This window comes from Pinus tabuliformis, chromosome Q (assembly GCF_031772625.1).
Source record: "Pinus tabuliformis cultivar Carrire ecotype Pingquan chromosome Q, CPIR1, whole genome shotgun sequence".
Classification (NCBI taxonomy): domain Eukaryota; kingdom Viridiplantae; phylum Streptophyta; class Pinopsida; order Pinales; family Pinaceae; genus Pinus; species Pinus tabuliformis.
This window is the reverse complement of record NC_142296.1, coordinates 51,024,179-51,047,627: the sequence shown is the minus strand read 5'-3', so window position 1 is coordinate 51,047,627 and position 23,449 is coordinate 51,024,179. Positions and strand designations below refer to the sequence as shown.

The window sequence follows — 23,449 nt, the reverse complement described above, 5'->3', positions numbered from 1 at the left end:
CTAAGCTGGAATGGTTGTAGAAAGAAAAGAACTTTGGGGGGTTGGAAAGCATTTTATGCTTTTCAAAATAGGTGTAGAGAGGCAGAGTTATGGGACTGGAAGACCACTCAAACTCTTTTTGGGCTTCTAGTGATTCCAGTGATTCTATATGGTTGTGAACTGTGGGCTAGCAGTACTTCCGACATGCAGTGGAGACAAATTGAGAAAATTCAGAAGCGTTTGATTACAAACAAATTTAAGATTAAAAGTGCAGTGCCTTATGATATCTTGTTAAGTGAAACAGGGGCTGCTCCTATTGAAGCAATTTCTATGGTGCGAGTCATAAGTTATTTAAAAAGAATTGAGCAAATGGAAGATGGTAGATGGCCTAAGGTTGTCTTTAATGATAGATTGTGCAAGAGCAAAAAAACTTGGATGCAACAAAATAACAAATGGTTTAGTAAATGGGATATTTGCTTGAACGCGTGCCCCATAAACAGCAAAGAGATAAAAGCTTTTGTTATGGAAAAGTTCCACAAACGTACTTGGGAGAAGGAGCTAGGAAGAAAGAAAAATTACTATATTGAAGTGTTTAATCCCACTCATAATCATCAACCAAAAGCATACATAGAGGCCAATATCTCTTGGAGAGCCAAAATTCTTATTGCTCAGTTAAGGACTAATTCTCATCAACTCCGTTGTGAAACAGGGCACTGGAAAAGGCCAAAGGAAGTGTGGGAGGAAAGGGTATGCATTTTTTGTTCTTCCGGAAAAGTGGAAACAGAAAAACATTTCATTTTAGAATGTGAGGCCTTCAAAGACAACAGGGAAAGTTATGCAGATACGCTGGCAGCTAGCTCTTGGGATAATCTATTTAACGAGGGGTTTGTCGAGAAGACGGGAGCATTTATTGTGAAGCTTCACAAAAAAAGGGCCGAATACATCAAGCAGATGAAAAAGCAATCTGTCCCATAGGCTATCTTTAGCCTCGTGGATGTTAAAATAATTTCTTTCTTTCTTTCTTTCTTTCTTTCTTTCTTTCTTTCCCTTGAACCATGTTGAATTTTGTAAGGTGCTAAGTGGATTTTCTAAGGTTTTTAGTGAATAACCCTAGATCTACATAGATCCTCTCAAGGGAGTCCTTAGGTGACTGCGTATCCCCAAAAAAGTAGTAGACGCTCATCTTCTTTATTCTAGTCAATCATATTTTCAAAATCTCAAACGTTATTAATGGTTTAGGGTAAATTTAGGGTTTGTTTAGCATACATTTAATTTTCAGCCATCAAAACCTTAGATATCTAGGATTTTTTGAATAATTTTGACGTAAAATCCTAGGGCTTTTCTTGCATATTTTGACTTAAAAATCATTTTATTGCCATAAATAGTCTTGCTGATTTTTTATAATACAACCATGTAGGTTTGAACTTTGGACATCTTATTTCAGTTGGTTGATACATGACTTTAAATTTTTCGATTTTATGAGTTGTACAAACCCTAGATCCATCCATTGCTTTAGCCCTAAATTTACTTGATTATAACTTATTTGAAGGATTAAAGTGTAATGCCGTTATAGCTTGTCTATCCCTGTAATTTTTCATCCTTTGTATGAGTTTTATAACAGCTATTAGTAATTTTCAGATTTACATTGTTTGGCGACAATTTTACATTGGATAATAACTTGATAACCTCCTTAACTAACCTTAAAACACATAAAACCAAATCTAAAATTTTCTTTGAATAACCACCTAATCCATAATTTGCTTATTACATGTCATTGGTGGTGATTTCGGTAGCTACTTACAAACTTACAAGACCTTAGACACTTCTATATTTCATTGGCAGTGATTTGGGTGGCTACTTAGGAGACATTATACTTGATTGTGGTTTGCATTAGGAATCCTATCTTCTACTAGGGAAGCCTCCCTTGTGCTGGATTTGTCCTTTACCAAAACAAAATAAGTTGTTGCTTAAGTGACAATGGCAATACTTTTAATGTTCCAACAATCTTTGCGCCTTGTGAAAGGCTTTGCACTAAAGTGCACGAATTTGTGATAACACACACCATAGCCTTAGAATTCAGGTGATTCTATTTAGGAAATCCTCTCTTGAGCTAGAGGAGAACTAACTGACCTAAAGAGAAAAGGAGAGTTGGTGAGGTGACAATGGCCAACCTTCTAGTTAAAGTCTAACATCTAGGTGCTTGGGACTTTTACACTATTGTAGGTGAAAGATTTTGTGGTGAAAAACCCTATATATGCATGCCAAAAGTGTGGAGAGTTCCTCTAAAAAACATCTCATCCATCCAAGTAACCATCGTCAATCTCCATGTGCATAAAGACCAATATGAATGCCAACATGCTAGAACAAACCAATGCACCACCTCCATCAGCCACCAAGTCCCATAATGAGCCATAATACTTTGGGAGAGCCCTTAGTTGATGGGTTTCTCTCAAATACAATGTACTAGGGGTCCATCAAATGTATAATCGATTATGAAAGACCTTCATCGAGGCTAGAGCTGTTTTGATATAAGCTCTGAAATTTCTGAAGCCGTCCTTTTGTATACTGGTGTTGCATTAACTAGAGCCCTATAATATAACCTATATTTTACTGTTTCAGTTGAAAAAGAAAAAATCGTTCTACAACTCAATATATCTTGACTCTGAAAAGGTTAAGAATATAAAACATATCGCTTTTTTCGCAAGTACCATCAAAAAATTTGGGATGTCTCGACTCTCACAACACACTGTTATACATATTCAAAATTATTTCATCTAATACTGTGTATTTTATGTATGAGCTACGGTAAACACTGAAAAGAAATTTACATGTTTCAACTCAATAAACCACTCATCATGGTGAAAACTGTTTAAAAGGGTCTTACATGGAAACAAAAAAATCTTCAAATCTGTGATTAACGAAAAATGCCAGTAGCCCCAAGATAGTGGCAATATCCAAACGTACCTACAAAATAATACGGAACGAATAGTGTTACCATTTATTTATTCTCTTATTATGCAAATACATCTCAAATTGTAATGGGTAATATTAAAAAGCATCGTATGATTACCTTGTGGATTATAAATGATGAAGATTTGAAGTCTTCCTGACCGAAAGATGTTTCGTGGAAAATTCAATGAAATGGGAATTATATCTTTACAGCCGGGCTACCATTTGTAATCCAATTATAATTGCAATAGAATTAGGTGAAAATATGAAGTTAAATCATACTCATGTATAAATATTCCAAATTAAAATGAATTTATTTCCTTAAAGGTAATTGAGTAGCATGCATCTAATGGATTCCGCTGACAATCTAAGGCTTATGTATACGAAGATTGGAATCACATATTTATAAATATTACAAATTAAAATGAACTTATTTCCTTCAAGGTAATTCAACCCCATGTGTGATCTCCAACAAAAAGAGTACATTGGAGCTAGCATTCCATAGAAAGAAAAGATTCTTATTGCTCAATTAAGGACTAACTTGCATCAATTACAGTGCAAAACAGGTCGGTGGAAAAGACCTAAAGAAGCTTGAGAAGAGCGGGTGTGTATTTTTTGCATTTCTGGGGCAGTGGAATCAGAAAAACATTCATTTTGAATGTGATTCTTTCAGAGACATCAGAGACAGTTACAACAGTATGTTAACATCAGTTCCTTGGCATTGTCTTTTCAGTGAGAGGATTGTTAGAAGGTTGGGTCAGCTCATCATTAATTTGAATAATAAGAGGATTGAATTACAAAAGGCAAAAAGCAGGGAAGCTAGTGTTCCCATAGACTATAGCTAGTCTCGTGGACGTTAAAATTTCATTCATTCATTCATTAAGAGTAGGATGTATGAACGGATTCCATTGACAATCTAAGGCTTATTTATACGAAATTGGAATCACCAAAGGAGATAACATAATTTCCACTTTGTTAGGAATACAATGACAAAGAAAACAGAAAAGGAAAGAGGGAAAAAGAGTGGAAAATCATGCCACAGAAAAAGCATCCCCGATAAAGTAAATAGAACGCAAACAGAAAAATAGGGATAACATGAAAAAATAGGGAAAAAATAAATATATATGGTTTAATTGAATACATATAATTTATATATAGTTTAATATAATGATAAACATAGTATATATTTCAGGCCCTCTGTAGATTTAGTTTCTCATCCAGCAGATTGGTGTAGTTTTGAGTCTGTGGGCTTTGTGCTTTGTGCTGTTGATCTTAGTTGAGATTGAGCACTGTTACCCACCCAAGTGGGTAACCCCTAGGATAAAAAATTTCTTCTATTCTTGAATTCCTCTGCAAAAAAGGACATGGCATTTAGAAGATCTGATGAAGTGGAAGCTTTCATCTTAGGATCTCGTTTTGATCTGACAGGAGTTAAAATATCCACTTACCCACACAAAGTCTAACTCTCATTTATACCCTTAGCATTTGTTTTTGCCTCCACTAGAGTGTTAAGCTTAGATTGGTTTAGAGAAAAGCTGAAGGGTCTTTGAAATGCATTCATGTAGTATGTCAAGGTGGCATGAACAGTAAGCTGATGTGTCTGCAGGATTTCTTGCACCACCTTATCAAATCTAGCATTAAATTCAACAATTGTTTCATTTTCTTTCCTTTTAATATCAATTAGAGCATTTAAAAGAAAACAGATATCTTTCTTTTCAGTCCATCTATTTAAAAGGAATCACATAGGATTTGAGATTGGGATGAGGAGCACTAGGGTTTCTGCAGGAAACACATCCCACGCTGTTGCCGTCAAGCTTCAACCTGTATCTGAGGCTCTTGGCGATCACGATTTGGGAGAGCCGTTTTATCGGCATAAGCTTGGTTATGGCAATGGCTCCACTGGCTTCCCCTTGAAGCCAGTTTTGCCTTGTTATCGCCCTGATTGTATAGGCACCACCACAACCGCTCAAGGCGAGGGCTGTCACTCTGATCCCCTCCCACTCCGTTCTAGTTGTCTCCCAACAACAGGCTATGGGGGGTAGTCCCTATGGAATGAGGTGAAGGAAAACAAGTTGGGAACCAACTTGCTTGGGAGACATGGATGAGTGGCCTAGCTACTCAGTTGAATTTTAGCAAGATTTATGATTAGATTAGATTTTCAAGTATGAGACCAATGCCTTATGGAGTCACAATTCTTGCTTATTATAAATTGAAACCAAGTAACTGGATGGACACCTGCTGCTTAAATGATTTACTAACCTATATGATGTGCAAATCCTAGGATCTATGTGTGATGCAATGATCTTGGTTATTTTTAATTATATGCCTAGTCTAAATAGAACCTCTTCCTTAACTGTTTTGAGAAACAATCTTCAGAGTAGGTTGTGAAATGGAAGCCAACGGGAAGCAGGCAATGGCCTGATTAACGATACCTCCCCCTGTGTTCCACCCACCCAATGCCTCCAGCGCTACAGAGACTATGGCTCTGATCACTGCAAGGTCACTTTGTTAACCACTAAGAAGAGTTGAATCCCTCAAGCTAACTGAAAAAGGGTTGCCCTAGATATCTATCAACCTAGCTTATGCTAGAAGGTAAGTTTTAATGCAAGCTAAAACTAGGATGTTTGTGCAAGAGATTACGAGTGAGACTTTTGGGTAAGATTACTTTAGTACTTACTTATCTTTTACCCCAGTTATGATGTTAAGTACTTCACAATGTTTAGAAAAGGTAATTTCAACCAAAAGACAAGTGCTATATTTTAACAGTGCCAACAAGAGATAAGATATCCACAAGATGCAATTGCTTAATGAATATAGATCCACAATTGATAAACAATAGAGCAACAGTTAACCAATGATTCAGTATGATAAGCCAATGACCATTATCCACAAAAGACAATAAGATAGCAAGTGTTCTTAGCCAATATTCCTCAACACAATATGATTTATCAATTTTCAAGTTAAGAACACTTAGATGCAATCTAGATCACCACCAATTAGATGCACAAATGAAACAAGTTATTTCAATACCACTTGGATTAGAGAGACTTAGGAACAATTTATGTACTTAAACCAAAGATTTGAAATGTGCTTAGAGAGTGAGCTTATTAGATGTGAATTTCAAACTTTATAGCATACAAACTCACAAGGAAAACACAATGTTAGTCACTTCCACAATGTCAATGCTAGGAACAATATACAATAGAGTGTAAGACTATGAGAGCACTTATGCAATTTATGTTCCAATGACCTCACAATGAGCAATAAGTGACTATTATGACAGCAGCAAGTAAATTAGCTTTATATGCCCAATTTAAAGTGCAAATACTTGCCCAATGTAATGAAAAGAAACCCAATTATCAAATCAAACTTTGCCAACTCAAGAATTTGGATAGATTAGCCTTTCAAATATATAATTTACCACTGTTATATCAGATTTGTTATGCAGAGATGTCAGTCACCAAAACTTCTAGATTCATGCCAAGCTATGATTGCCCAACTTATGCAATTTATTCCTCAATATGCCAAGCAACTTATGAATGATTTTTTAGGCCAATTTAGGATGTTTTTATCACTGTTATGAGTTAATTTACTTGCTGAAGTAAAACAGTGAGGAAACAAGGGTTAGGAGATCAAACCCTTAGGCCCTAGGCCTTGAAGTCTACTAGCCCAACTTGTGCAAAATTTTGTCCAATGACTTGATACCTGAAAATACAAACTTTGGACCAATTTTCTCTGCAAAACACACCAACAATCAGTCTAGAAAAATTTCAGAGATAAGCATATGGCAATTTAGGGCCAAGAGAGGGCGGCCAAAAATGAAGGGAAAAGGCCTTAATACGTCTATGGCTAGGGTAAAAGACCTATTAGGCCTTATGGCAAGCCCAAAAAAGGCTGCCATTGGGCTTAGGAAGGGCTGAAAGGCCCACTAGGGGTTGTGGCCTAGGGTTTTGAGGCCCTAAGGCCTGCAGCACCCTAGGGGAGGCCTCAAAAGAGGCAATCGTTAGCCCTTTTAGAGTTGTGGCTTAAGGGAGAAGGGAGCTGAGGGTAAATGGAGGGGTCGAGGGAGGACGGAGGCGAGAGAAGGCTAGCGGAGGAGGACGGAGGCTGAGGAGGGAGGACAAAGGCCGAGGAAGGAGGAGAAGAGGCCATGGAGGGGGACGGAGAGCCTCTAAGGCCTGTAGCAAGGGTAGAATGGGCAGTGGAGGAGGCCAAGAGGGATAGGAGGGCCTACGACAGGATTGAGAGTGGAGGTCGTAGCCCTTAAGCCTCACGACTAGCCTCTAGGAGGCCTAAAACCCAAACACAGGGGGCTAAGAGGGGGACGTTGAGGGTTTAGAGGAGAAAATCGGGGCTAGGAGCCCAAAAAATCTTGAAACCCTTGCTCAAAATTTTTTTATGCTTTAGCTCTTCAATTTTTTGAAACCTTTTCCGTGGCTGGCCCTGCAAGATTTCCTAGAGCCTAGATCTTACCGTCTAGAGCCTAGATCTAGGTCTACTTCAAACAAAAATGAAAATACAACACCCAAACTCCAAATATATACAAAATTCTTAAAACCCCAACCCAAGTTAGCAAAAATAATTTACAAATTAAATTTTCAAAATTATTTTACAAAATTACGAAATATACAAGGTTTTAAAAGTTGAATTTTTTTTAGAAAAACATATTATGGCTTTTTTCCTTGATAAATGGCTAAAAATGCCTCCAAAAACCCATGCACACTATAGCCTTAGCAAAGATTTGATCCACCATACAAATACCTAGGATCCAAGCAAAATGATCCTTGCCCACAGTTTGTGAACTTGGAGTTCAAGGACTCCAATTTACTTGCACCAATAACATAGCTAAGTATGAGGCCTTCTAGGTCTTGAGGCAGCCTAATCAAGGGAGATCCAACAATTAATCATAATTGGAGATTCTGACCTTGTCATCTCACAAATAAGGGGGACTTTTGAAACAAAGGATGAAAAATTGAAACCCTATAGGGAAAGAATCACTAGCATGATCAAGGGGTTCAAAGAGCTACAATTCTTGGCCCTGGATCGATGTCTTAATGACATGGCCAATGCCCTAGCCATAGTTGCATCCACATCCTCAATCATTCGCAGTGATATCGCTAAAAGAGGAAAGTGTGTAGTTGACACAATCCACCGGCCCTCTGTCCCTGACTATGAGGAACATTGGCCTGTTTTTGAAGATGATCAAGATATAGCCAACTTCCTTCAAGACCATGAAGATCCTAATAGGAAAGGTAAAGACTTAATAAATGAACAACACTTTGATAGGAATGACGTTACTACCACTAAAAATGATGATCAACAATCGCCTGATACATTGGATCATGTTGTCGCGCAAAGTGTCTAGGTAGCGCGATAACGCTCAGACCGGGGGTGTCACCTTCATCCCCGCTCTCTCCGTTTAAGTTATCTCCTTGAAGCAGGCTAAGGGGGGTAGACCCTATGGGATAAAGGAAAACCAACTGGGAACCAGCTGGGTTGGGAGACACAGCGGGGGGAAACAAGCACCTGATCGATTTTAGAATTTGATTAGATATTTAAATGCTTAAGACCAGTGCCTTATGGAGTTAATGAAAACCAAGTAATTAATTAGTTGCTGCTGCTTATGAAGTGATTTAATGATTGCTTGAAAATATTTACAAAATTTCCAACATGTAACGAGCATTATATAATCCAAGCAATGATTAATTTCACCAGATGTGAGATATTCAAAAGATGCACAAAGCTCTAGCAATTAAACTTCAAAAGATCAAATGCTTTAAATACCCATAAAATTTAAATGCTAACCAGTTACCACTTTCATATAGCTAATCTTTAGATAGAATTTAAGCGCGTTTAGCTATGTCAAATACCACGAAAAACTTTTCCTTCAAAAAACATTTTAATTTTTAAATATTTTATTTTTAATAAATTTTTAGATTTTTTATTTTGAAAATCAAATAAAAATCTAAACTATACAATATAAACAAAAATTCTAAATCTACCCTAATTATCCTAGACTAACATATATACATTAACCTAAAACTTACACACCATATCAAACCAAAATCGAATTTTTGTCTGCTCTTAATGTTTGCAGATTTGGCAGACGACAACGTGGAGAGGTTTCGAGAAGGGCAGCGGATGGACAGCAAAGTTTGCAGGCTGCGGATGATATGGGAGCTGCAAGAGTGAGAAGCGTAATGGAGCAACGACACTACGTTTGGAGGCAACAAAACAACAGCAAGGGATAAGCAATTATATGGCTACATGGGAGAAAATGGACAGTGGTGGATGCTGCGGTTTGAGGCAGGCGATTAAGAAGTTGGAGCAGGAGGGATGCACGTAAGCGAAGCTACGGAGATGCATGGGAATGGTAGCAGCGAGAAAGGATGTAGCGTGAAGGTTGGAAGAGGGTTGCAGCGCGTTGGTGAAACAACGTAATATGGCAGTGAACAGAGATGAGGGACGGGGCAGCGGATGAAACGCAAAGAAAAGCCGAGGATAGGGTGGATGCTTTGCGTGGGCAGCATGTGATGGCGGCAGGCTACAACGATGAACGTTGGGCAGAGAGATGGTGCCACAGATGGATGAAGGAGGATTGCGAATATGGCAACGAGGTCTTTATGCAGCGACAACACCATATAGGGATGAAGACGCAGGTAACCGAGGATGGAGTAGAGTGAGGAGAAATGGACACAAGCAGAGAGGTGTATTGACTGCGTGGAGAGATTGGCAGCGGGGAGAAAGGTTGCCAGACAACATAAAAATTTTGAGATTTTCTATCAAAAGAAAAAAAAATTGACCTTGGGCAGCAGAGAAACTGAAACTGGTGGCCTAGAAACCCTTGAACAAATGATTTTCAGAAAATAGAAATTTTGAATCGTGCTGCTTCAGATTTGTCAATTGAACCCTTATAAAAATTTGCCAGATTTTGAAACCCTTGAACAACAGAAACGTGCACCTGCAAAAAACTGGTTCTGAAGCAAATATTCCTGCTAGAGTTGATCCTGAAGCCAGATCTTACCCTCCAGGGTCTAGATCTGGCTTCAAGATTGAATCTCACCTTCAAATCTGCCACCTATAATGACAAAAACAAGCACCCATAAACAAAATATGCAAGAAACAAAACTAAAAACCCTAAAACCAGCTAAATAATTACAATATTCACAGTTTAAAGGCTCTAAGCAGCGAGATTTGTCATTATGCCACACATATTTTTTAAAATTTAAAAATTAAGATGAGGTGCTTCAGAAAACCCTTCATGCATCCGCAACAAAAATTGTAATGATAAGCTCGGGATCAAAACTAGCTGGGCTCTTCAGAAAATGCAATCCGGGAGTTGGTTGGTTTAGCCGAGAACTTCCCTGAATGCCCGGTAAACTCAAAATCAAGGATATCCTGCACAGCTTAATTCAACCATTAACAAAGAGGGAGAAAACGAAACTAAAATCTAGATCTAATGGAGATACCTGCCATCATATTCAGAATTTAACTACCATTCAAACCCTAGCGACTAAACAAGATACCTGTGTTTAAAATCACTCTTCATAAAGCCGTCACCAATGGCGGAAATTAAAATCATGCACAGAAATAAAACATCTTACAACATTTCCGGAAGAGTAACACCAACAAGATTTCAACCCCAAAGTCTTTCTTTATTGCACATGAAAAATGATTACAAGAGAGCTTTCTTTAGCACACGACTCTAAGATCGAATGATCTCAAATGACCCCTGACACCCTATTTAAAGAAAAAAATTTCAACGGCTAGTTCAAGTGATCCATGTCAAAGAGATCTCGACCGTTGATGAAGATCAAAATCTCTTTTAATCTCATCCGTCGAAATTTCAAATGCATTTTAATATATTAAAAAATTAAAATTTTGCATTTATTTCCTCAAAACTTTGACTTATTATTATTATTATTATTTGTTTTTATTTTTTATTCTTTATCTTTATTTTATTTTATTTTTTTATTTATTATTATTTTTCATTATTTTTTAATTTTTAATTTTATCTTTTTATTTAAAGGGACCCTCGAACCTGGCCTTTGGAAAAATCACCTAGGACCTAGGACTTATGAGGGGATAAAACATTTTCTAACCCTCAAGACACTTTACATCATGATTTTTACATTGTTACATCTCAAGGGGGGAAAACCCATTTGACATAGACCCTCATAGACCACCCAGTTTTGCGACACAAATATAATCTAGCAGATCAATCAATTTGTAATAACCTAACCAGATAGTTAAAATTATTTCCAAATTACTTTTACATAGACTCGAAACACACTAGGATTCCCCTAAGATTCTAATGACAAAATCCATTCTGACTTTGGGGTTAAGCTAAAGGAAAACTCTACCAACCATGGGTCGGTGAGACAAAAAACCTTCCGGAACGTAGATCATCACTAGAAGATTAGGTTTACCTAGGCAAATACATACATGACACAGATCTGCTAAGATTATTTATAGTTTACACATGCAGACTGGGTTTATAACATAACATGATCGGGCTGATAATGATATTCGAATGGCACAGACATATCAATCAAGCGCTACCCTTTTGCAAAAAAGGGGGTGTACTACTATGGGTAGTCGACACATAGTGGTCAACATCTGGCTCTACTTGGGGACATGTAGTTGCACTATATAAATGTGAGAATCCAGAATCTGCATCCACACAACACACAATAAAACATAAGTAGCGCCCATCCCAAAAAAATCATCATATAACATTAAGCACAGGAAAGATATAAGCTCTTCATTTATTAACTATATAGTAACATGAAAAAGTAGATCTAATCCTAAAACAGGAATGAAATTCTGAAAAGACAGAGTAGGGTTAAAGATACAGAGGATGCCCCATGGCATTAGATGCATTCAATATAGTGTATATTGAGCATTTCCCTGCTTTCAGGCAAATCTGTCGGCTGCTTCTCGGATGTGCCATGTCCAATTCTGCATACGGTAGGACTTTTTCCTATTCGAAAATCCAGCTGCTTGCAGCTATCTGATGTATCAAATCGCCTTCTCGTTCTCTTTCTCTTGCGTTTTTTCTTTGCGGAACATTCTGCTTCAAAACCCTCAGATGAAGTATGTAAGATATGTGTGACATGTCTTTCTTCATTTTGCATCTGATCTTTATTGTTTTTAATTTTATCTGGATCACCTTCAATTAACCACTTTTCAATCAAACCAATGACCTCCTCATAATAAAATGGAGCTTGTTGCAGCAGATAAGGAGGCTTCTGATCTATCGACGTCTCCTGGTTTCTTTCATCCTCTGACCGTTGTTGAAATTTTTGTACTTGTATTGTAATGGCATCCATCTGGCTAGAGTGTTCAACCTTCATAGCATTGATTTCCCTGGCATGGTCTTCTTCCATATCTTTTATTACTTTATCGTTCTTTTCCTTTATGGTCATCAAGCAATGCTGCATAGAGTTTATCTCTTTCTTATGATTTGCTTGCATGGTAGCCAACTGATTATTATGATCGAATGTCATGATAGTCATTTCTTCATCCATAGTTAATAACTTGTTTTGCATAGAATTAATTTCCCTATCATGATTAGCTTTCATGGTTTCCATTTCCTTATCTCGCTTTTCCAGGTGGGTGTATAAAGTTCTCATATCATTGGCATAATCAGTTACAAATTTTTCTTGATTGATCTCCATATTTTTTACCAACCGCATTAGTTCTTCTATAATTTGCTTCTGATTTTCCCTTTCATTGTCAACACTGATTTTACAATTTGTCCCTATTTTTCCACTATCATGGATTTGATCTGCAATGGTACAGGTGGATGGCACATTCTGATATGAAGAATTGTCTTGAAATCTTTCATCGACAGCTGGACCCTTCATAAGATTACTTTCATTCTATTGCACAATTTTAGGGGCACAAGGCGAGCTATCTTGATAACCATATTTATCTTTAAAAGCATTGACAATGTCTTGTAAAGAAGTGAAAGAGTCTTCAGGACAACTATTGAACCAATTCAAAGCATCACCCTCTAAAGAAAAGACAAATAGACGCATTTTGATATCTTCATGATTATATTGAGGAATTCTACAATATATGAATATTATACGAGAAAACTTGCATAAATGCTTTCTAACAGTGACTGAATCACCACCCGAAAACAAAGGCAATTTAGAAATGGCCACTTCTGGAAAATCATGGAGAACATCAGTAAATGACACGTGGTAAACGAATAATCCATGATGAATAATGAGGGACCAAATGGATGATAGATAGAAATCTCTGCTCAAGAAAATCAAGAGATGAAAGAAGTGGAGTCGCCACTTGAACATGAATCTAACTCTAGGATCGGATATAAGGAGGGCTTCCTGTCTGGGAAAAATAAAAGAAAAGAAATGGAGTCGCCACTCAAACATGAAACGAACCGAGATGTCTAGGTGCTAAAGGTATAGATGAAACGATTAATGAGATGACGAAAGATAGGGCGATAAAAAGATCAAATGACGCTAGGAAATGCTAACTGTTTGACAGGCTAATGAATGGCAGAAAGGATGAGATGTGCCAAAAAATGTTGACTTTGCCGACTTGAATGAGAGATGATAAAGATGAAAGATGAATGATGAAATGTCGATAAAATGTCGTTGAAACGCCAAGAATCAAATGTCCTCGGAAATGGCGCCAAAAAATGTTGTCGTGCAAAGTGTCTAGGCAGCGCGACAACGCTCAGACCGGGGGTGTCACCCTGATCCCCGATCTCTCCATTTAAGTTGTCTCCTTGAAGCAGGCTAAGGGGGGTAGACACTATGGGATAAAGGAAGACCAACAGGGAACTAGTTGGGTTAGGAGACACAACAGGGGGAAACAAGCTCTTGATCAATTTTAGAATTTGATTAGATCTTTAAATGCTTAAGACCAGTGCCTTATGGAGTTAAAGAAAACCAAGTAATTAATTAGCTGCTGCTGCTTATGAAGTAATTTAATGATTGCTTGAAAATATTTACAAAATTTCCAACATGTAACGAGCATTATATAATCCAAGCAATGATTAATTTCACCAGATGTGAAATATTCAAAAGATGCATAGAGCTCTAGCAATTAAACTTTAAAAGATCAAATGCTTTAAATAACCATAAAATTTAAATGCTAACCAGTTACCACTTTCATATAGCTAATCTCTAGATAGAATTTAAGCGCATTTAGCTATGTCAAATACCACGAAAAACTTTTCCTTCAAAAATTTTTTTTAATTTTTAAATATTTTATTTTTTATAAATTTTTAGATTTTTTATTTTGAAAATTTAATTTTTTTTTTAATATGATTATTTGATGATTTATTATAAAACTAAACTAAACTATAACTAAAGACTATGAGCTAAATAAAAATTAATCCCTGATCTAATATATATAAAAAAGTGAAAATTTATAAAATCTAAAATCTAAATAAATAAAATTTAAATCTAAAGGAAAATCAAATAAAAATCTAAACTATACGATATAAACAAAAATTTTGAATCTACCCTAACTATCCTAGACTAACATATATACATTAACCTAAAACTTACACACTGTATCAAACCAAAATCGAATTTTTGTCTGCGCTTAATGTTTGCAGATTTGGCAGACGACAGCGTGGAGAGGTTTCAAAAAGGGCAGCGGATGGACAGTAGAGTTTGGAGGTTGTGGATGATATGGGAGCTACGGGAGTGAGAAGCATAATGGAACAATGACACTATGTTTGGAGGCAGCGAAACGACAACAAGGGAGAAGCAATTATATGGCTGCGTGGGAGAAAATGGATGTTGGTGGATGTTGCGGTTTGAGGCAGGCGATGAAGAAGCTGGAGCAGGAGGGATGCATGTAAGCGAAGCTGCGGAGATGCATGGGAATGGTAGCAGCGAGAAAGGATGTAGTGTGAAGGTTGGCAGAGGGTTGCAGCACGCTGGTGAAACAACGTAATATGGCAGCGAACAGAGATGAGGGATGAGGCAGCAGATGAAACGCAAAGAAAAGCCGAGGATAGGGTGGACACTTTGCATGGGCAGCGTGTGATGGAGGCAGGCTACAACGATGAACGTTGGGCAAAGAGATGGTGCCACGGATGGATGAAGGAGGATTGCGGGTATGGCAGCAAGGTCTGTATGCAGCGACAACACCATATAGGGATGAAGATGCAGGTAACCGGGGATGGAGTAGAGTGAGGAGAAATGGACGCAAGCAGAGAGGTGTATTGACTACATGGAGAGAAATGGCAGTGGGGAGAAACGCTGCCAGACAGCATAAAAATTTTGAGATTTTCTATCGAAAGGAAAAAAAATTTGACCTTGGGCAGCAGAGAAACTAAAACTGGTGGCCCAGAAACCCTTGAACAAATGATTTTCAGAAAATAGAAATTTTGAATCGTGTTGCTTCAGATATGTCAATTGAACCCTTATAAAAATTTGCCGGATTTTGAAACCCTTGAACAACAGAAATGTGCACCTGCAAAAAACTGGTTCTAAAGCAAATATTCCTGCTAGCGCTGATCCTGAGGCCAGATCTTACCCTCCAGGGTCTAGATCTGGCTTCAAGATTGAATCTCACCTTCAAATCTGCCACCTGCTATGACAAAAACAAGCACCCAGAAACAAAATATGCAAGAAACAAAACTAAAAACCCTAAAACCAGCTAAAATTTACAATATTCACAGTTTAAAGGCTCTAAGCAGCCAGATCTACCATTATGCCACACATATTTTTTAAAATTTTAAAATTAAGATGAGGTGCTTCAGAAAACCCTTCATGCATCCACAACAGAAATTCTAATGATAAGCCCAAGATCAAAACCAATTGGGCTCTTCAGAAAATGAAAACTAGGAGTTAGCTGGTTCAGCCGAGAACTTCCCCGAACGCACGGTAAATTCAAAATCAAGGATATCTTGCACAGCTTAATTCAACCATTAACAAAGAGGGAGAAAATGAAACTAAAATCCAGATCTAATGGAGATACCTGCCATCATATTCAAAAATTTAACTACCATTCAAACCCTAGCGACTAAACAAGATACATGTGTTTAAAATCACTCTTCATAAAGCTGTCATCAATGGCTGAAATTAAAATCATGCACAGAAATAAAACATCTTACAGCATTTCCGGAAGAGTAACACTAGCAAGATTTCAACCCCAAAGTCTTTCTTTATTGCACATGACAAATGACTATAAGAGAGCTCTCTTTAGCACATGACTCTAAGATCGAATGATCTCAAATGACCCCTAACACCTTATTCAAAGAAAAAATTCCCAACGGCTAGTTCGAGTGATCTATGTCAAAGAGATCTCAACCGTCGATGAAGATCAAAATCTCTTTTAATCTCATCCGTCGAAATTTCAAATGCATTTTAATATATTAAAAAATTAAAATTTTGCATTTATTTCCTCAAAACTTTGACTTATTATTATTATTTTATTTTTTATCTTTATTTTATTTTATTTTTTTATTATTTTTTATTATTTTTTTATTTTTTTATTTAAAGGGACCCTCGAACCTGGCCATTGGAAAAATCACCTAGGACCTAGGACTTATGAAGGGATAAAACATTTTCTAACCCTCAAGACACTTTACATCATGATTTTTACATTGTTACATCTCAATGGGGAAAACCCATTTGACATAGACCACCCAGTTCTGCGACACAAATATAATCTAGCAAATCAAGCAATTTGTAATAACCTAACCAAATAGTTAGAATTATTTCCAAATTACTTTTACATAGACTTGAAGCACACTAGGATTCCCCTCAGATTCTAATAACAAAATCCATTCCGGCTTTGGGGTTAGGCTGAAGGAAAACTCTGCCGACTATGGGTCGGTGAAACGAAAAACCTTCTGGAACGTAGATCATCACTAGAAGATTAGGTTTACCTAGGCAAATACATACATGACACAGATCTGCTAAGATTATTTACAATTTACACATGTAGGTTGGGTTTATAACATAACATGATTGGGCTAATGATGATAGTCGAATGGCAAGGACATATCGATCAAGCGCTACCCTTTTGCGAAAAAGGGGGTGGGTGTACTGCTATGGGTAGTCGACACGTAGTGGTCAACAGATCTCAACCTTGGATCTGAAACCTCTCCTCAAATGGTCAAAATCGGGAAGAACTTGTCCAAAGAAGAAAGGGAGGAGCTCGAGAAATTATTGAGGGAATTCAAGGATGTGTTTGCTTGGTCTTATGATGATTTGAAAGCCTATAGCCCTGAGGTCATCCAACATACTATTCCTTTCAAGGAAGGTGCCAAGCCTGTTAAGAAAAAATTGAGAAGAATAAACCCCAAGCTTGCACCTTTGGTCAAGGAAGAGCTCCAAAGGATGGTCGATGCAGGGATAATAGCCCCTATATGACACTCATCCTGGATCTCTAACCCTGTGATCACCCGTAAAAAGATTGGTAACATTAGGATGTGTATTGACTTCAGGGATCTCAATCGTGTGTGTCTAAAAGACAATTACCCCTTGCCCAATATGGAAAATCTCCTGCAAAGAATAACAGGTTCCCAAATGATGTCATTCCTTGATGGCTTTTCAGGGTATAACCAAGTCATTGTAAAGGAAGAGGATCGCTTGAAAATTGCCTTCACCACACCATGGGGAACATACATGTACCTTAGGATGTTGTTTGGCCTCCTCAATGTTGGATCCACTTTCCAAAGGGCCATGGATTTTTCCTTTAGAGACCTCATTGGGAAGATCATGGAGATCTACCAAGACGATTTGATTGTTGCCTCTAAACAAAGACATGATCATTGCAAACACTTGAGAAAGGTATTTGAGAAATGTAGGCAATACAACATCTCCCTGAATCCTAAGAAGTCAATATTCGGTGTTGACAAGGGTAAATTGTTAGGACACGTGGTCTCTAAGGATGGGATTAGCATTGACCCTGAAAGAATTCAAGCCATCAAAAGCATTCCTCCTCCTAAAGATCAAAGTGCCTTACGATCCTTTTTCGGCAAAATAAACTTCGTGAGGAGATTTGTGCCAAATTTTGTTGAAATTGTCAAGCCTATGAATGACCTCCTAAAGAAAGATACTCCCTACTTATGGAACCAAACCACAAATGAGGCCTTTGAAGAAATTAAAGAAAGAATTGCCTTTGCTCCTGTCCTTATCAGCCCCGACTACACCAAGGACTTTATAATATATTCCTTCGCATCCAAGGACACTATCGCTGGTATTCTCATGCAAAAGGATGAGGAAGGAGGGGAAAGACCGATGGCATTCATGAGCAAGCCCCTCAGGGATGTCGAGACAAGATACACCATCATTGAAAAGCAAGCTTACGCTCTTGTCAAATCCCTTAAGTTCTTTAGAGCCTATGTAGGGTACAACAAGATATATGCATATGTCCCTTACCCTGTTGTAAAGAGTGTGTTGTGTTGATTTGTGGTAGCATCGAATGTGATCTAGCCATGCAAACTGGTGGAGAAGCTAAGGCACATAATATCTCCAAGACCCAGAAATGGTTTGGGGAAATTCCACCCGATTAGAGAGATATTAAAATAATTAATATTTTTAATGGAGTTCCTAAGTCTAAACTTAGGAAAATTAAAACATTAAAGGGTACTAATATAAAACTGGGTGAGAATGTTCTAAATGACATGGATCAAGCCAAATCTAATCCTAGTTGTTGATTAGAGACTTAATCTCGACTGTTGAAGACTCAACAGGATAAGTATAAGAGGAGGCTTGAGAGTCAATTGGAGATACACCAAGATTGATTAGTCAGTTTGATTTTCTGGAGCTAGGTTACTGAGAAAATTCGAACAAGTGATATGTTGTAGTGAGGGGCATTGAGTACATAGCAAAGAGGCAGAGATAGTGCATGAGGATCAGCGCAATGACCAGAAAAGCTGACGCAGAGGCAGCCAGAGCTACGCAGAGGTAGCTAGAGACTGCACAGTGTTGATTTGGGGTAGCATCGGATGCGCTCTAGCCATGAAAATTGGTGGAGAGGCTAAAGGACTTGAGATCTCCAAGACCCAAAAATGGTTTGGGAAAATTCTAACCAATTTGGGAGATATTAAAATAAATAATATTTTTAATGGAGTTCCTAAGTCTAAACTTAGGAAAAATAAAATATTAAAGGGTATTAATATAAAACTGTGTTAGAAGGGACCAAAAGTCATGGATCAAGCCAAATCTAATCTTAGCTGTTGATTAGAGATTTAATCTCAGTCGTTGATGGACCAACGAGAAAAATATAAGAGGAGGCTTAAGAGTCAGTTGGAAAATACACCAAATTGATCAATCAATTCGATTTTTCTGGGGTGAGGTTCGCTGAGAAAATCGAACAAGTGATCTAAGTTGCAACTGAGGGGCAATGAATACATAGCAGAGAGGCAGAGTTGGTACCAAAGAGGCAATGCAGAGCCCAGATAGTTTGACGCAGAGGTAGCCAGGAGTTGCACAGAGCCAAAGAGGCCAGCGTGTGAGACGCAGAGGGTACAGGGGCTAACGCAGAGGCTCCAGAATCTGGCACAGAGGCTAGCAGAGCTAACGCGGGGCCTATAGGCAGCGCTCAGAGGTTTTCATGGGACAGACTAGGAGCAGGTGAGCCAGATAGGGTGACGCAGAGCAGTAGAAACTGCAATTGTTGTTGTGGGATCATTCATCCGACGATTTATCAGCCGGAATATCTGTCTCCGAGTGAGAGGTACTACTGCTGAGGGCATTCTTTGTTGGGTGAGCCATTTCTAGCACCCTGGCTATATTCTGAATACTGGATAATAATAAAACCCTCTGAATAGTTGCACCGATTTTCTCGAATTGCGATTTTCCGAGGACATTAGTCCAAAAACAACGGTGTCACTTGTGTGCTTGTTTACTTTCAGTTGATGACCTGTAGATGTTGATATTGTACTTGTATTTATTTTCAGTATTTACATGGTAAATAACTTGTTAACTAATTGAACAATTAGGAAGAAATAAATCAGATAGTATAGGAAGAATTTCTAACGGGTTAAACTTAGAAATTCCAACATGATATCAGAGCGTGGTTGCAGATCACAGGATAACTGAAGGCATCAACCGAGCAGAGCAGCAGCAGCAGCAAAAATAGTTGTCCTGAGTGACAAAAATTGTTCCTAGCAGAAAGCAGCAAGGAAAGGGTGACGCAGAGAGCTTACATCATCAGTTCGAGCCAGAGGGAGGATCAGCCCGAAGGCAAAGAGGAGCAAACCTGACCTACGCAGTGCCCGGTCATCTTTCTCAATCGGGAAAAATCGACGTTGTGGCCAGGAGGTGCAGATTTTGCCAATGCCGGGATTGCGCAGAGCCTAGAGAATCAATCCTTCAGTGGCTGGGGCTTAGGAGGTTGTGGTAAGTTGCGAAGCGAAGCTGGTGGGGTACTATGGCCAAAACAGTACCTAACAGGGCAAGACCAAGGAGGAGGGAGTTGTTGCCGAGATGGATTTCTAGCCAAGGAACCCGGATCAGTGGTGCAGTTGCACAAACGATTGGAGTGGGGCAACTCGACATTGGCAGAAGGAGTTCCAGAAGGGAAGTCGAGACTCAGAGGGAGTCGAACCGAGAACATCCAAACGGGAAGTTGAGAGACTCGAAGGAGTCGACAGAAGAGCAACAAGATGGTCATGAATGGGCTTAGAGATCAGGATAGGCTGGAAAAAGCGTCCAACTTTGTGGTCTAAAAGGCTAGGATCTTGTTCATTCTAGACAGATATCACATCAAGGACTTTGCCTTGAAAACGATAGCGATCCCAGTTGACCCAGCTGAAAATGAGAAGTACGAGGAGGCAATGGCCAAGGCGAAGTGCATCATCCTTGATGGGGTCAAGGATCATGTAGTGCCACATATTGCCAAAAAGGACACGGCAAATGCGATGTGGGAGGCCCTGAAGAAATTGTACCAGCATACTTCCGTGCAGAGGAAGATGTTACTTGAAAATCAGCTGCGGTCATACCAGATGTAGAAGGGAGAGCAGATAGATGTCTTCCTTGGTCGATTGAAGGAGATCCAGGACCAGCTGACTTCCATAGGGGCCACGTCGGATGAGGAGATGTTGGTGAGGACCGCACTGAATGCAGTTTCCAAGGATTGGGAAGTGTTTGTCCAGAGCATACTGGGCAGGTCGAAGCTTCCAGATTGGGAAGAACTATGGGTGGCTCTTCGTCAAGAAGAGATCAGACGGCTGACCAAGGCAGGGAGTAGCGGTAAAGGGATCAGGATCAAAAAGGAGGAAGAAGAGGATGCGGCTCTAGCATCTGCGAGAAAGCAGGAGAAGCGAAAGAAGAAGGACCTCTCCAAGGTCAAGTGCTTCCATTGTGGGGAACTGGGTCATTTTGCGAACCAGTGTCCAAGGAAGAAGAACAAGGGAGAGGCTTCCGAGACCAAGGCAGCGCCAACGAGGGCGGAGAAAGAAGTCGAGGAGGATGATGACTGTGCCATGAGTGCTCATGTGCCACTTCAGAAAAAGTGGGGAGACATCGAGCTATAGTCAGACAGACTACAGGTGATGAGGGGCAGGATCCTTGAGGTACCCAACCTCTTGGATTATACCTTGCCACGGGAGCCCCTAAGAGGAGTAGCAGGACTGGCAGATGTCGGTAGAGACGGATGCGGATGGAGCAACAGAGAATGCTACAATGCAAGAGTCCCCAGACAGTGCGAAGCTAGCAGGATACACCAATGCGAGAAGCACAAGAGTGTTGCACCAGTGCGGGATGGCACAGAGAAGTGTACAAATGGTGAGAGATGCATGGAGTTGTTGCAGCAGCACAAAGGTCAGTAGAGGGAGCACTTGTCAGTGGCAGAGGGAGCTTCAACGTCAGGAGAGTCTCTAGCCTGACAAGGATGTCAGAGTTGGGTGGATCAGTTACTTCCTACTAACTAACTGGGTTACAGTGCAGCAATTAGCAGTGGCAGTGCTATGGGCAGCACGATGCAGCGTGAGAAGGGGATGCAGTGCTGGGTATATGGACCAGCAGCAGCATAGACGCAGAGGGAGTTGTCGTATGGATGCAGTAGTGGCAGTGGCAGGGTCATGGGCAGCAATACATGATACAACAGTGCAGAGGATGTTGGGCAGAGAGGCCTAGTATCAGCACAGGGACCGATGCTGGATGATCAGGGTGATACTCAGTGAGAAGTATTACTAGAGCACAGTCCTCGCTAAGAGGGAGCGTTGATTTGGGGTAGCATCAGATGCGCTCTAGCCATGAAAATTGGTGGAGAGGCTAAAGCACATGAGGTCTCCAAGACCCAGAAATGGTTTGGGCAAATTCTAACCAATTTGGGAGATATTAAAATAATTAATATTTTTAATGGAGTTCCTAAGTCTAAACTTAGGAAAAATAAAATTTTAAGGGGTATTAATATAAAATTGTGTTACAAGGGCGCAAAAGTCATGGATCAAGCCAAACCTAATCTTAGTCGTTGATTAGAGATTTAATCTCGATCGTTGATGGACCAACGAGAAAAGTATAAGAGGAGGCTTGAGGGTCAGTTGGAGAATACACCAAATTGATCAGTCAGTTCGATTTTTCTGGGGCGAGGTTTGCTGAGAAAATCAAACAAGTGATCTAAGTTGCAGCTGAGGGGCAGTGAATACATAGCAGAGAGGCAGCGCAGAGCCCAGAGAGGTTGACACAGAGGCAGCTAGAGGCAGCCAGGAGCTGCGCAGAGCCAGAGAGGCCAGCGTGTGAGACACAGAGGGTCTAGGGGTTGATGAAGAGGTTCAAGAATTTGATGCAGAGGCTAGCAGAGCTGACGCAGGGCCTAGAGGCAATGCTGGGAGGTTTTCATGGGACAGACTGGGCGCTGGTGAGCCAGATAGGGTGACGCAGTCCCTATCAAAGTGAGGCAGAGCAACAGAAGCTGCAATTGTTGCTGTGGGATCATTCATTCAATGATTTATCAACCAGAATATCTGTCTCTGAGTGAGAGGTACAATTTTCGAGGGCATTCTCTGTTGGGTGAGCCATTTCTGGCACCCTGGCTGTATTCTGAATACTGCATAATAATAAAACCCTATCAATAGCTGCACCGATTTTCCTGCATTGGGTTTTTCCGAGGACATTAGTCCAAAAATAACGGTGTCACTTGTGTACTTGTTTACTTTCAGTAGATGATCTCCAGATGCTGATACTGTATTTGTATTTATTTTCAGTATTTACATGGTAAATAACTTGTTAACTAATTGAACAAGTAGGAAGAAATAAATTAGATAGTACAGGAAGAATTTCTAACTAGTTAAACTTAGAAATTCCAACACGCAGAGGCTGAGCGGCCTGCGTGGGTGACACAAAAGGCCAGAGAGCTGACACAGAGAAGCAGAAGGTTGACGTAGAGGGTTCTAGAGCTACGCTGAGGCTAGCAGGGCTGACGTAGAGCCTTGGAGAAGCGCCAGAAGGATTTTCGTGGGGCAGACTTGCTGAATATCTGTCTCTGAGAAGAGGTATTACTACCGTGTAAAAATCTCTATTGGGTGAGCCAGTTTGGCACCCTAGTTGTACTCAAGAAATCTGCATAATAA

At 39.4% G+C, this 23,449-nt stretch overlaps 1 protein-coding gene across 4 annotated transcripts in view; it reads right to left on the bottom strand.

Annotated features, from left to right (window-relative positions):
* Positions 1–23,449, bottom strand: part of LOC149218258 (uncharacterized) — a 512,634-nt gene that overhangs the window by 291,014 nt on the left and 198,171 nt on the right. For all 4 annotated transcript variants that reach the window (XR_016249149.1, XM_089383868.1, XM_089383867.1 and 1 more), the window contains one exon: positions 2,864–2,943. Coding sequence is in view for 3 of the 4 variants with exons in the window: in XM_089383868.1 (XP_089239994.1) it covers positions 2,864–2,943 (80 nt within the window). In the remaining variant the exon portion in view is untranslated. The remainder of the gene's footprint in view (positions 1–2,863; positions 2,944–23,449) is intronic.